The sequence below is a fragment of the Colias croceus genome, chromosome 3 (genome assembly GCF_905220415.1).
Source record: "Colias croceus chromosome 3, ilColCroc2.1".
Taxonomy (NCBI): Eukaryota; Metazoa; Arthropoda; class Insecta; order Lepidoptera; family Pieridae; genus Colias; species Colias croceus.
In genome coordinates, this window is record NC_059539.1 from 896,317 (window position 1) to 918,165 (window position 21,849).

Here is a 21,849-nt window from a genome sequence, read left to right on the forward strand (position 1 = left end):
GAAATTAATCTTACCTAATATACCGACAGGTATGTCTTTCAATTCTTCTTCTATATGCTGGTATACTTCTTCCCCCTTGCTGAAGTCTGCGACGATTGTTTTCGTCTTTACTCCAAGCTTTTCTGGAAATGAAATGTATTTCATTAGTTTCGGATAAACCAAGTCTTTTCTTGCCTTTTCAAAAGAAAAAGGAAGTTTGTCAGTTACAATTCTTCTATCTAATCTAATATCTAATATATATTATAAAGGCGAAAGTTTGTATGGATGTATGGATGTTTGTTACTCTTTCACGTCAAAACTACTGAACCGATTATAATGAAATTTAGCACACATATAGAGGGTAACTTGGATTAACACATAGGATTTTTATCCCGGAAATCCCACGGGAACGGGAACTATGCGTGTTTTCCTTTGCAAACGCGGGCGAAGCCGCGGGCGGACATCTAGTTTTCCTCATAAACGTAAGTTAGGAATACAAACTATAGTACCTATAATTTAGAGCTCTTGACTGCCCGCGAATTCGAACTGCTGCACTTTACTTCGATCCGCCATAAATAGACGGACGGATAAATTCGAGCCTAAGAAAACTTATCAAGGATCGGAAAGCAATAATATCATGAGTTTATCTTATTCAATCGTATTTTTTAGATTTAACTTTATTTTCAAACTGACCGAGTTTCATACCAAACATTGACTCTTAAAAAGAGCTATGTGCTATTTCAGTTAATCAGTCGTGTAACCATCCCTTTTACATATTTAATTACTAGCAGTCCGCCCCGGCTTCGCTCGTGGTACATATTTTGCAATAAAAGGTAGCCTATGTTCTTTCTCGGGGTCTAAAGGTCGTCTGTGCCTTTCATGAAAACCGATTAAGAGGGTTAAGCTGGAAAGCGTAACAGACAGACAGACAGAGTTACTCTCGCATTTATAATATTAGTAGGGATATTTAGTTAACTCACCAATCTCTCCAGCGACACTCCTCAACTTGTCTGGATTTCTGCTGATGAGGACAATGTTTACTCCCCTCTGCGCCAACTCCAGAGCATAGTGCTTGCCGATGCCATCCGTACTCCCAGTTATCACTAAAAAGATGTATTTCTTCGTTATTATAATGCATTTTTGAATATAAAAGATTGAAAGAATGATAACTGAATTGTTAGGATTAGGTTTTCTAAAATTTAAGTTTGATTTTTGAACGGCCTAATTTTTAGGACAGCATTTTTTTGTTTATCTCATTACATCCGTTTACATGCTTTACTATACTTCGATAAAAATGACCGTGCTTTTCAGAGAAAAATATTTCCAAATAATTACAAGAAACAATATTTTTAATTATGTAGATATATTTATACAATTTATTGACAATTAAAACATTAGTTGAAATACCCAAATGTTAAATAGGTGCTAAGGTTATAAAATGTTTTTCAAATGGTGCGTATAATGATCATTTCTCGATTATATGATCTATTCAAATATGAACAAGTAAGTATATATTTGTTTGCAGAGCCATCTTCGAAAAGCAAACTTTGCATCATCGATGTTAAGAAACAGTTTCATCAACAAATCTCAAGCAACAATTGGCTGTAGCAACGCAAACATAATGAGCGATTGAAACTCGATAAACATACCAAGTTTGTTTAAATCATGGTAAAAACTTAGGGTTCTGTATTAAAAAAGGTGTCGCATATATTCCAGTTTAAAGTAGAATTCACTGGTGTCTCTCGATGTTAGCCAGAAGGTTTTCTACATTTGACGCGAACGCGCGGGTGAACTGAAGGATCACCCTGGTAGCGACATGCGCAAGGGCGTCCCCCCGCCACGGGGATCTCGAACCTCGGCTTGGGCTATCGATTGAGTGGAGAAGGCCGGACGGACCCTAGCCGGACGGGACTTATTTGCATTAGTTACTGTAGGTACTATGTATTGACACTGTATTTAACAGAATTAAAGAAATTTAAAGGTACTGTTAATTTATTTCTTCTGGAGATTGGTATGGTGGATATTAAGTAATTTTTAATAATAATAAATAATAAGGTATGAAATGCGCTCGATGATTTGGCTTCAATATAAAAAGTTTAATACGGAACCCTTTGAGAGCTAGACCAACTCGCTCGCACCTTCATTATTTACATTAAAATTCAAATAATAATTTTAACAAGCTGTGGGTTTCCGCAAAGTAACTAATTGTCTATTTAGATAAATAACCGGTTTGAATGTAATTAATTTTTTTGTACAGTAGCATCCAATTTATAAAGTTCCCAAAAGTGGTATTTATCTAATTATTGTATTATGACGTTTCAAATGTGTTAAAAAACTCTTTTGAATCGATATTTTTAGAAACATACGATAACTAACATACATACATAGTATGTAACTGTGTAATTGGTAGGTATAAGACCAGCTGCCTATGTAGACTCCTAACCTGTGCTCCTAACTACCTACTCTAGATAAAATTCAAATAATAAACATAAGTATATTTTTTTACTTCCAGTACTAAATTTTAATAAACGAGTCCAATTTAATTAATATAACTATTAACATAAAAGACCTTGTTAATTTTCCATGCGATTTATAATATAAAATATAAATAATTATTGATCATTATTTTTTTTAATAATTAAAAAATTTACCTAAAGATTAGGAAAAGCTTCCATCATGAGGTAGAACTTGAACTTGCGTATTTTGCCGTACTACTTTTTAGTATAGATTACTAATTATTATAGTATTTTTGGACTTTATTTTCCGGAACTAGGTAATGTAATACTAAAGAATACATAGGTTATAATATTACCTAATTGTAATATCGATGTATTAGTGTAATCGAGTGATGAATCTTGTCTAGATCATACTAGGTAGGTATTTCGTCTCAAGAAAATGTAATTTAACCAATTATTTTAATGTTTCGACATTAAAATAAGTGGTTTTTGATCTGTTATTTACTGAAATGTTGAAGTTTCTTGTAATAAAACAATTGCTCAATTTCAAAAGCTAATGTCGTAAGAAAATTTTCTTGCAGACGCACATCGTAAAAAGAATTTTGTTTAACGATTTTGATTGTTTTGTTTGGGATCCGGTAAAACAAATAGGTAAGTACCTAATTATCATAAAATTATTTTAAATTCATCAATAAAGATATTCGAGTGGAATAAACTTGAATTCTAACTTAGAAAATGTTATATCATGTAACCATAAAAGGGGGAATTAATTACCTAAATCAGGTTTTGATAACTTGAATATTTTGACGATTGGCATGGAGACTAAAACCTGTTGGGTAATATACCTATCGCTAACAAAAAAAAGACGGGTTGCACTCCGGGAGTGCCGGCAGAAGTGAAAACTTGATTATTAACGTTCAGCATGTTTGATATTTTGGAATGGTATCCGTCTTACGCATGGAATTTAAGGGCTAAAAAAAAAGTCCGTCTTACGCTTTTTCGATCAGGTCACGTGTCCTGACGCGAGTTTAAGATTTTATACCCAACGCCGCTAAAGAAGTTTTCACTTCAAAAAACTATGGTGAATAAGAATAAGATTCTTTCTCAAAATTCTCAAATTAATAAAGGAAAAATTACTAAAAACGACAAATAAACAAATTTTTGGAGTTAAAAAATGCTCAAGCGTTATTTTTCGTAATACTTCTTTGAATCTTATGTAATTAATTAGCATTCTTTCGCACGGCGTTATCTATAACTTATAGAATACCTTTGCATGAAGCAAATCTGACATTGACCCCGTTCAATAATAATTATACGAGTCGAATCGGATAGCTGTGTCGCAACAAGTTACGAAAATGTTACAAAATCATAACCGGGCCTTGATTGTGGAGTTTTGGAAATATCACCATTTTGTATGTGTCAACAACCGGTGTATAGAATCCTTTAAGTGTTAGGGCTTCATGACAAATCACGAAGTTGTATAATTGATTCTCAAAATATCTAAATGCCTCACTTGGAATCTCTTTATAGAGACTAGGTACCTACTATCTTGCAATATTTGGAATGGGTACTATGCTATATTGAAAAAATATTATGTGTGTGTAGTGTGTACCCGTCTTTATTCTGATTGCATACCTATATTTTTGTTCTTATCCAAATGGTTTTTTCGGCAAAAACATAAACAAAAAATAATGATTATTGTTTATTTTCTTTTGCAGAAACTATTAGGTGCACAAAATGAATGAAAAATATATTGAAACTTGGATGTTCTTTTCATACGAATGGAATTGAAATTAAGTACTTATGCTATCGTCTATAGAGAAAAGAGATTACACAAACGTGTAAATCTTTAGTTCATATGTACCAAAAATTTCATAAAGATATCAATATAAGTAAGCTTTTGATTACAAAATGGTGACCTAACAGTGAGAAAAGCAAGCGTGATAATAACCACCAAAAAGTTATCAATTAATGTGAATTTATCATGCACGTAAAATAACAGGCAATCAAGAAGTATTCCAGTTATTATTAATATTATGTATCTCAGTTCCATAATACACGGGTACCATCATAAGGAAAGTACCCGGTCCTTTGGAAGGCTTACGTGGGGACACGGATCCAACACGCAGAGGCCCTTTCGAGAACTTTACTGTGTTGTGGGACACCAGCCGCAGCCTGCCCATGACTGCACTATAGAGATACAGCCCTGGGCAGTCCGCGGCCGATGTAGGACTATTGCAAGATAAGGAAACAAAATAAACTGGGCTTTGGAATGGGATGTTAATGGACCGGAATTAAGGACTATGGAAGACTATGGCACCTGCCTTTCTACTAAGATATAGCAAAAAATTGTTGGCAGGTGGTGACTCGCCCTCTCACTGTATGGGCCCCCGAAATAAGTCGCTGCAATAGTGCGACAAGGGGGCAACATATTGTGAGCAGCTAAGGGTGGAGAGGCGTCCCTGGACTTTAAACTACGATCACGCGCTCCCTGAGGGTCCAGCATCACGTGCCCACTCGCCACTTACGCTTCGCATCCACCCTTCGAGCTAAAAGCTCTCGCGACTCCACTCTGGCCGGCCGGTTAAGGCAAGCCAGAGGTGGGGGTCCTGTCCTCGTCAGGCTTCACTCCGACCGGCCGGTAAAGGCAAGCCGGAGATGAAGACAGGGGCCTCCCCCGGGAGCGCTCGGTTCCCGCGGGGTCGCTACTCCCCGACACCCCGCCACAAGGTGTCCTGCGGGTTGACTGACTGCACGGGTGAAATATCTATTGTCACGTAGACCATAGATATTTCAACCGTGGGCGATGGGGTCGTCACATCCCTACGCCCTATTAATATTATTATTATTATTCTTAATATTTTTAAAAAACATTTCCAAACTGATGAATTGAAAAAAAAGAAACAGCTATTGATGATGTCTTCACTGCGGAACGAAAGTACTTAGTACCTAAATGGAAGCGATGAAGCGGTATGACATCCTATATCCTTATTTCCTCACTAAAATATAGGAAATGCGTCTGTTTGGCGGTGTGTCTGTCTCTTCTGCAGGGCTATACCACTGAACCGATTTGGATGAAATATGGTACGAATGATATAGTACACAGTTCTTAGGATTCCAGAAATCGCACGAGAACGGACTTTTTCGCTTTGTCCCCTTGTTTGTATTGTTACTTAGTCGTACAGAAAACTGTGGGATTTCTCGAGTCTACGCGGGCGAAACCGCGGGCGGAAAGCTAGTATGTCAGACAATTATGTAGGTATTTACAAAATTCTCCTTTCACAACCACAACGTATGGGCTAAGTGAGGTTAGGTTACTTGAAAGTACCTAGGTTGTTAATGTAATAAGTAAATAAGGGTCACGAGGTAGGATTTAGTCGTGACTGGCGTGATCATACAGCTTACTTTATGATGCACAATGTTTCTATAGAAAATGAATTTAGAATGTTCTGGAAGGTTATAATAATTATGTGTTGGTGCATGTTGGTACTTGGTATAGCAGCACAGATTAGTTTATACTAAACTAGCTTTCCGCCCGCAGCTTCGCCCGCTTTGGTCAAGACCTAATAAATTATATACTAAAACCTTCCTCTTGAATCTATCTATCTTTTAAAAAAAACCGCATCAAAATCCGTTACGTAGTTTTAAAGATTTAAGCATACATAGTTATATAGGGACAGATAAAGTGACTTTGTTTTATACTAGGTAGGTATGTAGTGATAGTGATATAGTCACTACCCTTTTATTTTGTAATCTAAGGTCACTACGTTTACTAGCCAATTTTTGAAACAGAATTTTAAAAGAGGATTGCCAAAAATATTTTGACTTGATTATAATTTTCAAGGTCGCATTTTTTGCATTTACCTACATGTTTCAAAATCGTAACCGTACCTACGCTTTTTGAATAAATTTATTCATTACAAAAAAACAATTATTCTAAAACTAATCTACATCATAGTGTTAACCGACGAATTATGAAATAATTACATTAAATTTTTCATCACATAAAATTTGAGGTAATTAATTATTATCAATATCTAAGTGTATCCTTGTGAAGGTAACTTTCGGATTAAATAAATATAAGTATGCGTCAGTCGCTTTCCTATAAAGTAAAAACTTATAAGTTACTAGCTTTCCGCCCGCGGCTTCGCCCGCGCTTTGTGCTTTAAACTATCCTATCTCTCAAGTTGGATCGAACTGCACATGGTGTGCGAATTCTATTATAATCGGATAAGTGGTTTAGGAGTCCATTGAGGACAAACATTGTGACACGACATTTATATATAATAAACTAGCTTTCCGCCCGCGGCTTCGCCCGCGCTTTGTGCTTTAAACTATCCTATCTCTCAAGTTGGATCGAACTGCACATGGTTTGCGAATTCTATTATAATCGGATAAGTGGTTTAGGAGTCCATTGAGGACAAACATTGTGACACGAGATTTATATATACATATTAAGATAACATAGTAGGATAAGGAGAACCTATATTATATACCTAATACCTAAATTTTATATTAGTAGGTAGTTTAATAATACGTATATAAATTGACATGCTTTAAAGTTTAAACTAGGCAACTATACGTATAATGCGCTATTTCAATAATTTTAATAAAAATTCATATACCTATAACGTGAAAAAACCAAAAATAAATTAACTTTTCAATTTATCACGCTGCAGCTGCGCTACTACCAAACGGTGAAGGAAAACATCGAAAGGAAAACGGCATGTCGAAGAATGAAACAAAATTTTAACATCTGCCAAACCGCAATTCCCTCTTACTCTATTTTCTGCAGATATGAATTATATTTTGATTTTATTGCAAATTGAAAAAAAACATGCATGTCGTGCATCAAGGTTCTTCCTAGCTGGATAATCTTAACAAGAATACATATCACAGTTAAGTGATTGAAAGTAGAAAGACGACTTAACATAATATTATCTGCGCATGATGGACTCACGATATGTCGCAGCCAAGATGGTAAATCAGGTGTTTAATTAAAAGCACAAGTTTCTGATTTTTTTTATTGAGAATAGAGAAGCGCTTGACCGCAATCTCGTGACGTTAAGCTGAGATGTGGTCTAAGTAGGTACCTGTTCACTCTACGCTTGAAGATCCCCATATTGTACTCGTCGGTGAACACTGATTAGTTAAACGACGCAGTTGAAAAAGAAAGTGCCTATCATAATCGATATTCTCATGTGAATGAGATTATTTCTATGGTAAAAAGCTATGCCTATCTATCCTCCTAAACTGTCACCAAACACCGCAATCAAAACATAAGGGTGCGTTTCCATCGATATTGTGCCAGGCTGTGTAGCGAGGAATGTGTTTTAAATAACCAATCATATCGCTTCATTTATTTTGAAGTTTGAAGCTTTTAGCGTTTGAAGTGATACTATTGGTTATTCACAAACACATTCTTCGCTACACATCCTCGCACATTATTGGTGGAAAAGCACAATAAAGTGAAGATTAATAAAGAGACTTGACCATTCATGAAATGACCGATTTAACTACTTCACTGCGGCATATTCTAGCATTTGAAGCGAATAAACACTGAATACATTATTACCTATATTGTAAGAAGTTTAAATTTATATTTATTTCAATATTCTATTTATGTTTATATGCATAAAGTATTTTACAAATAATAAATAAATAAATAAATACACTTTATTCAGCACCAAGTAATATACACGTAAAGAAAAAGAAACAGACAATATGTTATAAAGCTAAAAAGGCGGCCTTATCGCTACTAAGCGATTTCTACCAGGCAACCTATGGGTAGGATTTTTAATTATAAGAAAGAGGTGAAAAACAATAGGTGGTGCAGCAATGAAAATGAGTTACACTATATTTAAACCATATAACTACTTATATTACATAATAATATATAAATACATAATAATATGTAATAAATATAATTTAAGAATACCTATTTATACATTATATACATATTAATATACACATAATATACAATACATACTATACATAATATATATACAATATACATAATATATATACCTATACAATACAATGATTAAATAAAATATAAGGATACTAACAATTTATTTGGGAGAAGAAATGGTTGAAAACTAAATTTTTAAATATGTTCAGCGATTTCGCACGTCTGATTTCAATTGGCAGAGCGTTCCAAAGAAGTATCGACTGTATATGGAAGGATTTGTGGTAGAATTTTGATTTATGGGGAGGAATTTTCAATAGCAAATTGCCAGTGCAGCGCAGATTTAAATCAACATTCGAACGAAATTCAAATTTTTCTTTAAGGTAGACAGGGGCTTGAGGATAGAAAAGGATTTTGTACAAAGATGTAAGTATATGCATGTTACGACGTAGACGTATGGGTAACCACTTGAGCCTCATACGGTATTCTGTGACGTGATCATACTTGCGGAGGCCAAATACGAATCTTATACAAACATTTTGCAGCCGTTCGAGTTTGTCCAATTGCAATTCAGTAAGGTCAGTATAGCAAATGTCGGAATAATCGAGGATGGGAAGGAGGAGGGACTGTGCAAGAGAAATTTTTGTTGGAATGGGTAAGAAATTCCGAATACGTCTTAACGAATGTGATGCAGCAAATACTTTCTTACTCAGTTCGTTAATTTGTTTGTGCCAAGATAAAGTGCGATCAAACATAACACCAAGATTTTTAACCGAATCACTTACCGGTATAATTGTGTTATCTACAGTAATAGGAGGAAGAATTGACCAGTCAATCCTCGAAATGAAACTGGGACTCCCGATGATAATAGATTGAGTCTTTGATGGATTGACTCCCAAACCGTATGATCTACTCCAAGCTACTATCGAGGCAAGATCCTTATTCATCAGTCGAATAGCAGATGGTAAATCTTCGAGAGTTGAACGAGTATAGATTTGGAGATCATCTGCATACATATGTGAGAGCGAAGTAAGGGAAACAGTGATATTATTAATAAATATGGAAAAGAGGAGAGGAGAAAGGACGCCACCTTGTGGAACGCCAGCAGTGATGCTTGACCAAGTTGAGAAAGTGCTATCAACTTTGATTCGTTGCTGACGCCCCAGCAAGTAACTTTGAAACCATGCAATCACCGTTGGAGATATGTTAATGGAGCGAAGCAAGCTCACTAGGATATCAAAGTCTACAGTGTTGAACGCATTACTGAAATCCAGTAAGGTAAGAATAGTGAGCTGCTTGTCATCGATTCCCGCTCGAATATCGTCAGTGATCTTAGTGAGTGCAGTAGCCGTACTATGTCCAGGACGGAAGCCAGATTGACAAGGATTTAAGATGGAGTTTTTGTTGAGGAAACGGGTTAACTGTTCGTGGACTAAACGTTCCAGTGCTTTGGATAAGAAAGGGAGGATGGAGATTGGACGATAATCGGAAAAGGATGCAGGATGGATTTTTTTAGGTAACGGCAGAACGTCTGCATTTTTCCAGGCATCCGGAAATATGCCAGAGGAGATGGAAGAGTTAAATATGAAAGTTATTACAGGTGTGAGGATATCAATAATAGGAAGGATCATACTGCGGCTAATACAATCACCACCAACGGCTTTAGAAGAAATCGATGAAATGCTCTTCTTAACATCACAATCGGAGAATTGCCTGAAATGGAACGGTTGATAATTAGGAGTTTGATTAGAAGAAAGATTATTTAAAGTTTGTGATTTATGATTTGAATCGAAGTTAACTAGATTTTTTGTGAAATGTTGGTTCATTTGATCGATATTGATGTTATTTGGAAGGGAAGGCTGCTGTTGTTTACCAACTCCTAAGGATTTTAGAAATTTCCAAACCTTGGCCGTGTCGCCGTCCTCGACTGAATTAAAGATATGACGCCGCTGAGCATCTCTACATAGTGTATTGCAGTGATTCCGAATCTTATTGTATTTGTCCCGGTTAGCAGGAGAGTTGTTTGATCTTAATTTTGCTTTAGCCCTATTTTTAGAATTTATTATCGATTTAATGTCGTCAGTTAGCCATGGAGCTGGTAAGTGTTTAACTTTTAAGACTCCAGTCAATCTTGCACGCATCCTGATTCAGTCTATCAAGATCCATTCCAGCAAAATTTCTCTGCAAGAGGATTTGAGGTTTTACTTTAGGGGCACGAAGTTTATAGGATAGGAAGAGGAGATCATGGTAGGAGAAAGCTTCCGCGGGATATTGACCATGTTTACAGACAAGGGTAGGATTTGAAACAAGGATTAAGTCTAATAGAGAGGGAGAACTGTTTGGGAAGTAATGAGTAGGATCAAGAGGCAGTATGTGGAGATTAAAAGAATCAACAATTGAGACAAACCTTTTAGCACGCGAATCATCTTTAACCAGGCAAGTATTAAAATCACCCATAAGTATTATGTGGTCATAGGATGGTACAAAATTCTCCAGCAATTGATCAAATGACGCAAAGTAGTCCACATGCATCGAAGGACTATAAAATACTCCTAAGAGCATTTTGGTGTGAGAAAGGGATATCTCGACAAGGAGATGCTCAGGAGCATCAGGAGGAGGGGGTTGACGGGAAGAACTAATAATTGAGAAAGGAATATGGGAACGCAGGTAGATTGCTACACCACCACCCGTTCTTCCAATACGGTCGTTGCGTATTAGTCGAAAGCCGGGTATGGAGTAGCAGGAAGATGGGAGTGTGGGCTTTAACCAGGATTCGGATATCAGTATTGCATGGATATTGGGATTGGATTCAAAGGATAGTAAAAGATCTGGATAATGCGCTGGGATACTTTGTGCGTTTATATGAACGACATTGAAATTTTTAGAAAAATCGGTGAAGTTGTTTATGAGTAAAGATTGTAGAGAAGGGTGCGATACACTTTGGAAGCTATCATTCGTACTGCAAGTGCTTGAATCGGACGATAACGCTGAGACAAAACTATCATTATTAGAGTCTGACATAAAAATAAAAGTTGATAAATAAATTGTAATAAATAATAATAAATAACAATACCTATAAAAATAATCAAAATAATAAATACAAATAATTATATGTGTTATATGTATAAGCAATTATACCTAAAACAACAATCTATCAGTTTATCCTTTACCCATCAGTTACCTTGAATATTAGATAGTATGGTAATAAGTAATAACATTACATAACTATTAAAAAAGAAAAACAACAATAATATATTAAAAAAAACACTCCTTACAGCTAATCAATTAATATTCAAAATGCACGTATCTATGACAAAACAACTTGTGACAGTGACATTTGACTTGTGGTATTTGACGTAAGTGTCATAATTGTTTACAAAAAATAGTGTGCCAATTAGAACTATTTCTTTACTTATTATTATCATAAACTAGTACATATTTTCTAACTACCAACGCAAAAAAAAGAAGTTAATTGTAAAAGAAGGAGCATATCACACACAAACAGAGATTTGAAATAGCAATTTTGGCAAATAAAGATAAAAACATAAAACATACAAGTCCAGTGGCATAAAGAGAAGCAGTAGAAGTTATAAATGATAATACCAAAGCCATAATCAGGAAGGAAATAAAAAAGCATATCCAAATACAGACAAGAAAAAAAAGAAGAGTAAAGAACAATATCACCATATTGACGTATTGAAGATCTATTTCTTGATTATTCTTTTGGATCTTGGAGGCAATTTATCTTTTGGCTGGAATCCAGATGATGCAGTTGGAGCTTTGTGAACAGGCCGGTTTGAGGCAGAGTCACTGACAGGAACATCATCCAAGTCTGCAAGTGCATTAATTTGGTGCCGATTCCCATCCGGCCCGATCAGAAAGATGTTGCCATCCCTGGTCCAACAGCGCTCAACACCAAATCGTTTTCGAGCAGCCATGAAAACATCGTGCCTTGACTTTGTCAAAAACTCAGACAATGTGATGCCAGATCCCTTCAAATCTCTCTTGGCAGACCAGATCTTGTGCTTAAGCGATATGTCTTTAAACTTGACTACTATGGGACGGGGTCTATCATTGTTGCTTCGTCCCATGCGATGGCAGCGGCTGAAAGATGTTATTGAAGCATCAGGAATATTCAGATGCTCGGTTAAGATACCAGCTACAGTAGAGTCCACTTTTTCATTTTTATCCTCCTTCACTCCATGAATTAAAAGTATCTTCTTCCTGGTTTGCATCTCTTGTTGATCAACAAGTTTATTAAGGAGAACAACTTCGGACTGAAGGCATTGTAATGAAGTCAGCACAAAGGTTCGGAATACAGTAAAGTCTGAAGCCAATTTCGACGAAGGACTACCCATTGGTGCTGCAGATATAGCTTGGAGATCCTTTTGGAAGTCATCCATTCTGTGATTGAATGTTTCAACCATTTGCTCCATGGACTGTGCAATAGATTCCATGATTCAAAGGAACAGTGCAAGATAGTGATAAGTGAGGTTATGTTGTTGTGACACTGATTTTAATAGCTACCAAGTTTAAGTGAAATAATTATAGGATACAATAACCAATGGCCAAGGTATTTATAGCATATTAACTTTTTTTTAAATATTAAGATGAAAACGAAAATAATATTTTAAATTAAACAGCTGTTCAAACATGTGTTTACTGTCACACACCTACCCTCATTACCATACAAAGTATTTAATTTTACGACAATAGGTTTCATCTAAACTAATATTACGATAAGGAACAATGTAAGGAACATATTTTGTTTTCTAAATGACCTAAGTACACCTAAGTAATATTATACAGAGACCCATTGTAATTGTTTATTTTTCATTTATTCCGAAACTATGTACCAGGTGTTTTAATATTGCATAATAATTATAACCATAAGATATAATATTATAAATTTATTTAATTTGTAGTAAATAAAATAATATATGATGATAATACATTTTATTATACCTTTACTTCCACATAATATTACGCATTTATTATGCTTTGTTACTTGTAAAATTAATAACAAATAGATTAAAATCTTTAATCTATTAACAATTAGTTTAAATGGAGTGGAATAAAATTATTATTATCATATAATCATTACGAGAATTACTTAAGCAAAATAATGTAATCCTAAAGGTCTTCATATTTTATTTACTTATGCAAAACGGCACATTCGTTATTAATAAAAAAATAAAAAATGCAAATATAAAATAAAACATAAAAAATTAGATACTTTTCCTGAAAGAAAAAGTGCGGGGTCACGATATGTTTTTGATTTTGTTAATTTGCGATAAGTCTATAATAAAAATAAAAATGAAAAATAAAAATAAAATGAAACCCGTTTTCCTTGGTCACGGCATCACGCGTGAACGGGTGGTCCGATTTCGATAATTCTTTTTTTATTATATTCCTTGAAGTACGAGGATGGTTCTTATGTAGAGAAAACGGAAATATGTACCACGGACGAAGCCAAGGCTGACCGCTAGTTATTTATAAAATTAATTATATATATTAAGGTTTAAAAGTAAATACTATACCACAGATAATATAATACTATGATACAACTTAGCAACTGCTCAAATAAATATGTATACACTTAGCTATTCTTCTATTAAAAAAATAATAAAAAATGGTCAAGCTGTTTCAGAGGATTTGAGTTAAATCTAATATATAAAAATCAATGCCACTTTTCGTTGTAATTCCATAACTACATAACCTCCATAACCGGGGAAGTTACCACACCCTCACAGAAAACCGGCGTGAAATGGTGGCATATTAACAGTATGCTACCGTGTTTCGTACGGTGAGTGAGGGGTCCGGAGACCCAAAAACAACCCCCAAATATGAACGCGGTGTTATCAGGCAGAATACCCCAGGAGGGTACCGGCACCTACGGTGCAGGAGAATCCCTCCCGCAGCGCCTGCGCTGCGGCAGCCCGTCGTATTCTGGGGCGGGCATAATTCCGCTCGGTCATGTGCCAAGGGGTTCGCAGAGCAAGCGAAGAAAATCACCCCCCTCCACTCTCACGGTGGACTTTTGTAACATCCGGGGGCTGCACACTAATTTAAACGCCGTCCACTACCATCTTGAGACGGCTAAGCCGGCCTTGCTCTTCCTGACTGAGACTCAGATATCAACTCCGGCCGACGTATCTTATCTCACATACCCTGGTTTTAAGCTGGAGCATACTTTTGCACCGCGTGCCGGGGTATGCGCATACGTTAGGGAAGATATCTGTTGTCGACGTCTTGGCACCCTTGAAGGTGAGGATCTGTCCATTATCTGGCTGCATATTGACTGCGGCGACCACCCTCGCGTCTATGCTTGCCTGTACAGATCCCACAGCGGGAATACTGGTACCGACCGTTTATTTGAGCACATCCAAGAGATGATCGACACTTTGCTTGTACAGTTCCCTTCTGCGGAGCTTGTGGTTTTAGGCGATTTCAATGCCCACCACGTTGAATGGCTTGGGTCGCGTACAACTGACCACGCGGGACGAACTGTGCACGATTTCGCTCTAGCCTATGGCCTAACACAGCTGGTCTCATCGCCTACGCGAATACCGGATGTGGAGGGCCATACTCCCTCTCTTCTGGATCTTCTGCTGACCACACATCCCGAGAACTATCAGGTCTCCGTCGTGGCCCCACTGGGGTCATCAGACCATTGCCTGATACGGAGTATGGTGCCACTTACGGGTTCGAAACAGCAGACACCTGCAGCTCGACGCCGTGTGTGGCACTACAAGTCGGCAGACTGGGACGGAATGCGTGGTTTTTTCGCTTCCTACCCATGGGGGCCTGTTTGCTTCTCCTCGGAGGATCCCAACGCTTGTGCTGAGTCTATCACTGACGTGGTACTGCAGGGTATGGAACTATTTGTGCCATACTCTGTTGTGCCCGTCGGTGGCAAATCCAAGCCTTGGTTTGGACGTTCCTGTAACATGGCGTCTCGCCAGAAACAGGAACTTTTTCAAGCCTGGGTTGCAGCAACGGCTTGTCGCGATCCAAGCGTTGGTCTCATCAGGAAGAAGTACAACTTTGCCTCCAGATCCTACAAAAGAGAAATCGCTAGGGCTAAATCTAGTTATATTGGTGCACTTGGCGATAGACTAACGCGACTTCCTTCGGGAACAAGGGCGTTTTGGTCCCTCGCCAAGGCCATCCAAGGTAACTTCTGTCGTTCATCCTTTCCACCTTTGCACAAGGACGAAGACTCTCTGGCCCATTCCGCTAAAGAGAAAGCCGAACTCTTGGGCGCTCTCTTTGCTAGGAACTCGACGCTTGATGACAGGGGAAAGACACCGCCGACCATCCCGCGGTGCAACCATTCAATGGCGAATATACGTTTCACACAACGTGCCGTTCGAAACGCTCTCTTTTCCCTTGACATCCATAAGTCGACAGGGCCGGATGGAGTCTCCCCTATTGTGCTTAGGACATGTGCTCCTGAGTTGGCACCGGTTGTAACGCGTCTTTTTCGGCTCTCTTACGCCAAAGGCATTGTTCCGAATTCGTGGAAGACTGCTCTTGTCCACCCAATCCCTAAAAAAGGCGATCGCTCAAATCCGTCTAACTACAGACCGATCGCCATCACTTCTTTACTCTCCAAAATAATGGAATCCATTATTAACAGCCAGCTCATGAGGTATCTGGAGGAGAGCCAGCTGTTAAGCGACCGGCAATACGGTTTCCGTAGTGGTCGCTCGACTGGTGATCTTTTGGTGTACCTCACTCACAGATGGGCGGAGGCGGTTGAGAGTAAAGGGGAGGCATTGGCTGTAAGTTTGGATGTAGCGAAAGCCTTCGATCGGGTCTGGCACAAGGCACTTCTAGCGAAATTACCATCTTTCGGACTTCCTGCGAGGTTATGCGATTGGGTTGCCAGCTTCCTGGAAGAGAGGAGCATTAAGGTCGTTATCGACGGTTCTTGCTCTAAGCCTCTTCATGTGAACGCTGGTGTCCCACAAGGCTGCGTGCTATCTCCTACACTGTTTCTTCTGCATATCAATGATTTGTTACAAATCAGTAACATTCATTGCTATGCAGACGACAGTACGGGGGATGCTCTTTATCCCGGCCGTGCAAACACCTCAAAGGAAAGCCTCAATGAGAGTCGAAACAAACTTGTGTCTGAAGTCGAGTCTTCTCTCCAAGAAGTCTCGGATTGGGGCGAACTTAATCTTGTCGAGTTCAATCCCCTAAAGACACAGGTTTGCGCGTTCACCGCTAAAAAGACCCCATTTGTCGTAGAACCTCGGTTTAAGAGTACTCCCCTTAGTATATCGCCGAAAATCGGAATCCTCGGAGTTGAAATCTCGAGTGACGTTCAATTCCGCAGTCATTTGGAAGCGAAGGCTAAACTAGCCTCGAAAAAACTTGGTGTGCTCAGTAGATCGAGACAGTACTTCAAGCCGGCCCACCGACTTCAGCTGTACAAGGCTCAGGTGCGACCGCATATGGAGTACTGTTCTCATCTCTGGGCCGGAGCCCCACAGTATCAACTCCTTCCTCTTGACCGCATCCAACGTCGAGCAGCTCGAATTGTCGATGACCGTAGGCTTTCCGATAGGCTCGATCCACTGTCAGTGCGGAGAGACGTTGCGTCTCTGTGTATACTGTACAGAATCTACTATGGGGAGTGCTCTGAGGAATTGTTCCACCTTTTACCAGCCGCACAGTTCCACCACCGGACCTCACGCCGTAAAAACCAGTTCCATCCGCACCATCTGGATGGTTGGCGCTCCACCACTGTCCGCTTCACCCGCAACTTCCTTCCGCGTACGGTGAAACTGTGGAACGATCTGCCACCTGCGGTGTTCCCGAACAACTACGACATTGGGGCCTTCAAGAAAAGAGCGTATTTGTCCATTAAAGGCCGGCAAAGCACCTGTAACACTTCTTGTGTTACAAGTGTTTATGGGCGGTGGTGACCACTTAACATCAGGTGGCCCACCTGCTCCTTTGCTTGCTCTGACATAAAAAAAAAAAAAAAAAAAAAAAAAACTCGAGAACGGCTGAACCGATTTCGATAATTCTTTTTTTATTATATTCCTTGAAGTACGAGGATGGTTCTTATGTAGAGAAAACGTTAATATGTACCACGGGCGAAGCCGGGGCGGACCGCTAGTTATGTATAATATCAGTGTGAAAAGATATTGTATCATAAGTTTCTTTCTTCACAAGGATATATATAGAACTTCATCGAAATCAGTCCAGCTGTTCACGCGTGATGCCTTGACCAGAGATAATTAATATAATTTATTTTTATAAATGTATATTAAGTACTATTGTCTATTATCATACAATGATATCCGATTTATTATTAAAAGATATTCAAATTTACGAAGGATTTTTTTGTCTACTGACCTGTAGGCTAATATCTAAGTATTTATAATTTATAAATATTAATTTATAGTATTAATTAAAATTTAAATATTATATCCACCTTTTATGCTATAAATAATCTTATTATCATACACTCTCTAATGCTTCGCATTTTGAGTTGGCAACATAGAAATCTAAATAACAAGACACGTTGGCTATATAGAAATACTAGCTTACCGCCCGCGGCTTCGCCCGCTTTCTCTAAAACGATTTGAGATTTAAACTATCCTATCTCTCAAGTTGGATCGAACTGCACATGTTGTGCGAATTTTATTATAATCGGTTAAGTGGTTTAGGAGTCCATTGAGGACAAACATTGTGACACGAGATTTATATATATTAAGATAAATAAAAATAAAATTCTTATACTATAGTCTTTGTTCACATACGTATATTATTATTTCACTACCTATTGGTGTACCTTTTAATTGGCGTAGCTTAGTATTTATTCATCTCAAAAATTGTATCACTAGCTGTAAGGTACCTTATTATAAATAAATAAATAAATAAAAATACCTATATTATGATAAAACTAACCGCTTGTCCTGCTCATCCCGGGTTTACCCGGGAAAAACACGAAATAAAATATAGCCTATAATAGCGTAATATAGGTAGCTTACTACTGGCGAAAGAAATTTTGCAATCAGTCCATTAGTATTTGTGTTTACATTACAAACATACATACAAATTACAAACCTATATAATAATAGTTTAGATAATAATTAATTATTGTAATCATTTTCACAGTACGCCGTTGTGTCCAAGGCTTGACATTCACCTCAGTTCCACGCTTCGAAGCCTCGAAGCTCGAAGGGTGAAGGTTTTAAGAATTTATGTACCTAATCATTATAATCAAAAAACTTCGTCTATTGTAGCTTGATATAATGAAAAGATAAGATGTAGAGGAGATAGGTAAAAATTCAGAAAGAGATCTAAAAAATAAAAAAGATCATTTGTACCGAGCACACGTGTCAGAAATGAAACTTCTTTGGCAAGATTCAAAAATACCAAAATCGTCGCCTTACTCCACGTAATTGCCATGACACAACCTTGAAATTTTACTCTCAACACGCCTAAAGAAGTTTCACTTTAAAAATTTAAGTCTTCTCTTCGTTTGCTTCTTATAAATTTATTTAGCCGTGTATTTGTTTAATTATTTTTGGCAATAAACACCTTTTCTTTCTTTAAAGACTGCATTACCCGCAGCTTGGGTTTATTACAACTTCGCGACGACATAATCTTAGTACCTGGTAAATTGTGTGAAAAATTGCAGCATTTTATGCTCCAATAAAGAATAATTGAATGAACTATTACGCCTGTCGTGACGTGATCCATAAAAACAACGGATTCGTATTTTTCGCACTTCGCAGTAGAAATAATAGTTACTGCGGCACAATTAGGTACTAAAACTATCAATTTTTTATTCCGGCGGTTTGATAACGAGTATAGGAAAAAGTAAATCTACATTATTCAGAGATAAATCCTAGGATTTTATTCACAGCATTTCCCAAGTGTTTTGCAGTAACTATAGGTCAAGTGTGCAGAACATTACTCAACCTTCAAGCCCATGACGAAAATCATCTTCGAAGTGTTACGCAATTATTGCATACACGACTTTCTCTCCATTGTTGACTGTTAATGACTTCGTGGTTAGGGCTGGCAAAGGAATGATTTTGTTGTTGTTATTTTGAAAGGAATGAATGTACAAATGTATCATCACTACATAGTCGCTTTCTCTGTCCCTATTTCTCTATGTCCCTTTGTATGCTTAAATCTTTAAAACTACGCAACGGATTTTGATGCGGTTTTTTTAATAGATAGAGTGATTGAAGAATATGGTTTTAGTATATAATTTATTAGGTTTAAGAAAAAGCGGGCGAAACCGCGGGCGGTAAGCTAGTAAAGGATAAAATATAATATATATATATATTATATATGTAGGGGAGAGGGGGGTAGTTTAGAACAGGGGCAGTTTTGAATTATTCGATTTATGAACGCATCCTTTACTGTTTTCGACCTCCATCACCTTTTTAATACTGGTAACACCGAACTACACATCTGTCAGTTGTCAACTAACGTCTATGTTAGTGTCATTTTGCGAAAATATTGCCGGTTACTTTGACGGAGACGAAAGTAAACAAATATTTTTTTGGTTAAATGCAAATAACTGAAAACGTAAGTATTATATTCGAGTTGTTATTATTTTATAGTGTTTCACGTATTACAGACAAAGTATTTACAAATATGAGATCATTGAACACAAATTACTTTCACGTCCAAAATTTTTTATTTGTGAAGGTTGGTATTGGGGCAGATTTGATCAAAATAACTGGGGCACTTTTGAATAAAATGTTCAAAACTGCCCCATACACATATACATGTAAAGCTGACCCTTTTACTAAGTAAGTAATTACATTTTTTACTGTCTTTACTTTACAGTCATAATGGTAAGAAATTATAAAAAGAAAAAAGAAAGTGATGTGATCGAAGAAGATGCCCAACGAGCTGTTTCATATGTTGTCAATGATGGCATGAAGTTGAGGACCGCTGCTACGATATTTAACATAAATTTGATTCTGATATGGATGCAAGTGATCGCGGAAGCGATCCTGAGTCTGATAATGATCTGGTTCACGAAAATAAATCAATGCAATCGTTGAGAGAAGAAAATATAAATGAAAGTGATTATGTTTTAGTCAAATGTCACTCTACCAAGTTTCGTGGCTATTATAAAAAGATAAGATGGAAATATGTTTTTAGTTTCTTTAATGAAAAAGAAGTTCTGTTATAAATTCTTTTTCCCTGAAAAAGAAGATCAATCTTTTGTGCCTATCACGGATGTTGTAAAGAAACTTCCGAAGCCATGCCCTACTGCAGGAACTTCACGAACAGCTGCTTTATTAACTTTTAATTTTGACTTCAGTAAATTTAAGATGGGTTAGGTATTAACCTATCTCATATTTATATTTAAATTTATTTCAAAGTCCAATATTTTGGTAGTATTAACTATCAAAGTATTGATGTGGTTTGCATTTTTAATAATTATATTTTGTGGTCATTTAGTTATCATGATTGTTTATTATAGATTTAAGCGTCTTTAAAATGTCATATTTGCTAAGTTACTTATGAATATTTTTTTAATATTGTTTCGCAATGTCCAATTTGATCTCGGTTAAAATAACGTGTTCTTTGTTCAAGACTGCCCCAGGCTGTTAAGAGTTTTATATAAGTTTATTTAATTAATAGTTATTGTAAGACATAAATGACAGTATACTTTCATAATATTAGCTACAAATAACATAAATATATTGTTGATTATGTTCTAAGTTACATGGTTTCCATTTTATTCCAGTTTTTCAAAACTGCCCCTAGGGGTTTCAAATGTGCCCCATTCGCGGGGCACATTTGAACAAAATCGAGTTTTTTAAAAATTGATACTGTGTAACTATAGCAAGTCAAAATAACTAAATATAATTTTTTTTATGTAGTATAAGCCCCATATCTTATATTAAAATAAAATAAATCTTGATTGGTCATACCATACGGGACAAAAAAAAATTTATTTAAAAAGTGTTCAAATGTGCCCCCCTCTCCCCTATACCTATGTGGTAACTTATCCTAGTTATGTAACTTCCCGATGTATAAGAATTTTCGTATAAAATTACGATATAGAATACAAAACGGCTTCTGATTTATTTAAAATGCATATAGGTTCATAGGGTAACTTTTTAGTATTCAAGAAAATATATAATATATTAAAAAGACGTAGGTCTATTGACTATTCATTATTTATCGGTTTAAATCACACTTTATAAAATATGTAGGTTCCTATACTGAAAATTGTACGGTCTAGATTGTTGCATTTTGGCGCTCGTCCAGAGACCTAATGACATAACTTAATCTATGTCATAAAAGTTATGCTAGAAGTTATGTAATCAACCATTACGTATTTCTTACTAAATTCATTAGGTATTTACCTTACCGTAACAACCTTAGCATTGTAACGCCTAGAAGAACTAGGCCTACATTGATTAGAAAGAGCAATAAATATGGTCATATATCTACTTAAAAATCGGTTTTTGATGTGTTTATAACATATTATTTATTTTATAA

At 36.8% G+C, this 21,849-nt stretch overlaps 1 protein-coding gene across 1 annotated transcript in view; it reads right to left on the reverse strand.

The window, feature by feature from the left end:
- Window positions 1-21,849, reverse strand: part of LOC123706076 (inactive hydroxysteroid dehydrogenase-like protein 1) — a 28,409-nt gene that overhangs the window by 2,259 nt on the left and 4,301 nt on the right. Inside the window, exons 2-3 of the mRNA XM_045655216.1 lie at window positions 960-1,082; window positions 15-122 (exon numbers count right to left, since the gene is read on the reverse strand). Coding sequence (XP_045511172.1) covers window positions 15-122; window positions 960-1,082 — 231 coding nt within the window. The remainder of the gene's footprint in view (window positions 1-14; window positions 123-959; window positions 1,083-21,849) is intronic.